General features: G+C 32.0%; 1 protein-coding gene across 1 annotated transcript in view; it reads right to left on the bottom strand.

Moving 5' to 3' along the window:
• The window catches only part of HELRODRAFT_175258 (hypothetical protein), a gene marked incomplete at both ends in the record, with an annotated part of 732 nt that extends 552 nt beyond the window's left edge, over positions 1-180 (bottom strand). The window contains one exon of the mRNA XM_009022702.1: positions 1-180. This exon is cut by the window's left edge and continues 552 nt beyond it. Coding sequence (XP_009020950.1) covers positions 1-180 — 180 coding nt within the window.
• Between the last annotated feature and the right edge of the window lie 2320 nt (positions 181-2500).

The raw sequence follows: 2500 nt of genomic DNA, 5'->3' as shown, positions 1-2500 counted from the left end.
CGGCGTTAGATATTGAGGATGATTGTAGTTATTGAAGGTTTTTGGAAGTTGCGGCTGTGGCTGTTGTGGTTGGTGTGGTTGGTGGCGTTGTTGAGGTTGGCCTGAAACGAGGTGAGCGGTGATAAGTAGCACTGCTAAAAACTGATGGCGACGTCTATTATTATTTCTTGTTGATTTCATCTTTTTTTTGGTTTAAATTTAATATCTATGCCGGCTTTTAAACTCGTCCAATTAGCAAAGTGCTTATTTTATTTATAGTTGCCTGTATATTCTCGAAGAAAGTTTTCGGTGGGTTATTTTTGTATGGTTAGAATTTTTATTGGAATTGTTGTCATCTGGGTGATAACTTGTTGTGTTTTTGGGTGTGTGGTGGTTGTTGTTTGTGTGGTTGTGGTGGGAGTAGTAGCTGCTGTAGTTGCTGTGGTTGTTGTGGTACTTGTTTGTGGTTGGTCTTAGGAAATTGTTGTTTTGGATAATGGTTATTCGATGATGGATGTTTATTTTATTTGAGTTCTGTCTAGTTAGTTGTTCTACGTGTCGTGTTGTTGAGTTTTTGTTGTTTAGTTGCTGCTGCTACTGCTGCTTCTGCTGTTTTTTAACATATCCGTAAAATAATTTTCTAAACGCCTGAGACTTCCGTTAACTTTGGGGTAATTTTACCTTTAAAATTGAGCACTGAGCGCTGTTGTTGAGCCCAGCAAAATGTCCAACTGTCTAACAACAACAACAGCAACAACAACAACAACAGATTCTCCCAACTATCATATTTTGAAAAATGAAATTAATGACAGCAGTGCGGCGGTTAATAACAACAACAACAGATCTGTACCAAATGACGTCACTGATAACGTAACCAAAAACTGTTAATATATTTTCGTAAAAAATATTATTATTGATATTTTTCTAGCGCCGATTTACGCATACGGCAATTACCAATGCCTTGGATGGAATTTTCGTTTAATGTATTTTTGTGTAGGTATTAATTATATAGTCTGGTGACCAGGTATTTTGGTACTTCTGCTATAATGAGGTATATATTGTATTGAGTGGTTTGAAATTGGTGTTTATTGAATAATTGTGACTGTAGAGTGTGTTGTATATCTTTATACTTTCCTATCAAATGTTGTTACTTTGTGTGGTGTGTTGTTGTTATATGACTTAAGAGGGTACTTTTTAAGTTTTGCTGTTGATACTGTTGTTGAATGGAATTTTTATAGTTGCAGCAGTTTTATTTCGTAGGAGTGTTTGTCGGAGTGTTTCTCGTTTAAACTGTTGGCTGTAGATTCGATTTCATCTGCAAAATTGAAAGGTATGTATGTGTGTGTGTGTGTAAATGTATGTGCGTATATATGTGCGTGTGAAGTTTGTTTGGTGTGGTCTGCCTAAAAATCTGTGTGTGTGTGTTTGTGTTGCATTGGTGCTTGTGAGTTGTGGTGTGTATTTTAGGTTGAGTATATTACTTGATGGTGGAAAATTGTATTTGGGTATTGTGTATATATGTAGATTTGAATGTGTGTGTGTGTGTCTGTGTGTGTGTGCGTGTGTGTGTCTGTGTGTGTGCGTGTGCGTGTGTTTGCTTGGTATTAATATTCAGTCATCTCGTATTTAATCATTTTCGTAAACATTTTATTATATTTTATATTATCATATATCATAGCAAGTATATTTTTCAAAAATTATTGCTGAAAAATCGCTTCAATTTATTCAATATTTCCGCAGTTTTTTCTTTTCACTTTTGCAAAATCGCGGAGAAAACATTTACAGTGAAAGCACGAAAAAGTATTCGTAGCTTCAAATTTCAAATAAAAGTACCTACTTAGTGATGCTGAGTAGAATGATGACGTAACTATTATGACGATCACGACGACGATGATGGCACAATAACAGATGCAGATAATAAAATGATGTTGATGAACTTTGAGTAAAAAAATTTTCAAAATATTCTACGATTTTGTTACTATAGATAAATGAAAATATTTATACCCTCACATATAAACATCTGAGATTTGTTGGAAAATTAATAATAATTTTTAAAAATCACTTACCGTCTGACTAAAATTAAAATGATCTGACGTTTTATATAAACATTGCACACACACACACACACACACACATAACACACATATATTTGTATATACATATATATATATATATATATATATATATATATATATATATATATATATATATATATAAACACCTATATAATGCAATAAATAAACAGGTATATAAATATATAGGTATATACTATATATTCTATATATAATATATATTCATATAGAGAGTAACTTATATATATTTATATATATGTGTGTGTGTAATATAATAATTAAATAACAGTAATATAATAATTAAATAAAATATATCATAATAAAGTAGCCAGTGGCGTCTTTCTTCTCTGACAGTAGGCGCGGAATAACTTTACTTGAAATTCGAACAGGAAGACTTTTGAAAAGAAAAATTTTATTAGTGAAATTGTTTTTTATGTTGCAATCCTCTC

The sequence above is a fragment of the Helobdella robusta genome (assembly GCF_000326865.2).
Source record: "Helobdella robusta unplaced genomic scaffold HELROscaffold_33, whole genome shotgun sequence".
Lineage (NCBI taxonomy): Eukaryota > Metazoa > Annelida > Clitellata > Rhynchobdellida > Glossiphoniidae > Helobdella > Helobdella robusta.
The sequence above is the reverse complement of the archived record's forward strand: the minus strand, read 5'-3'. Positions and strand labels throughout refer to the sequence as shown.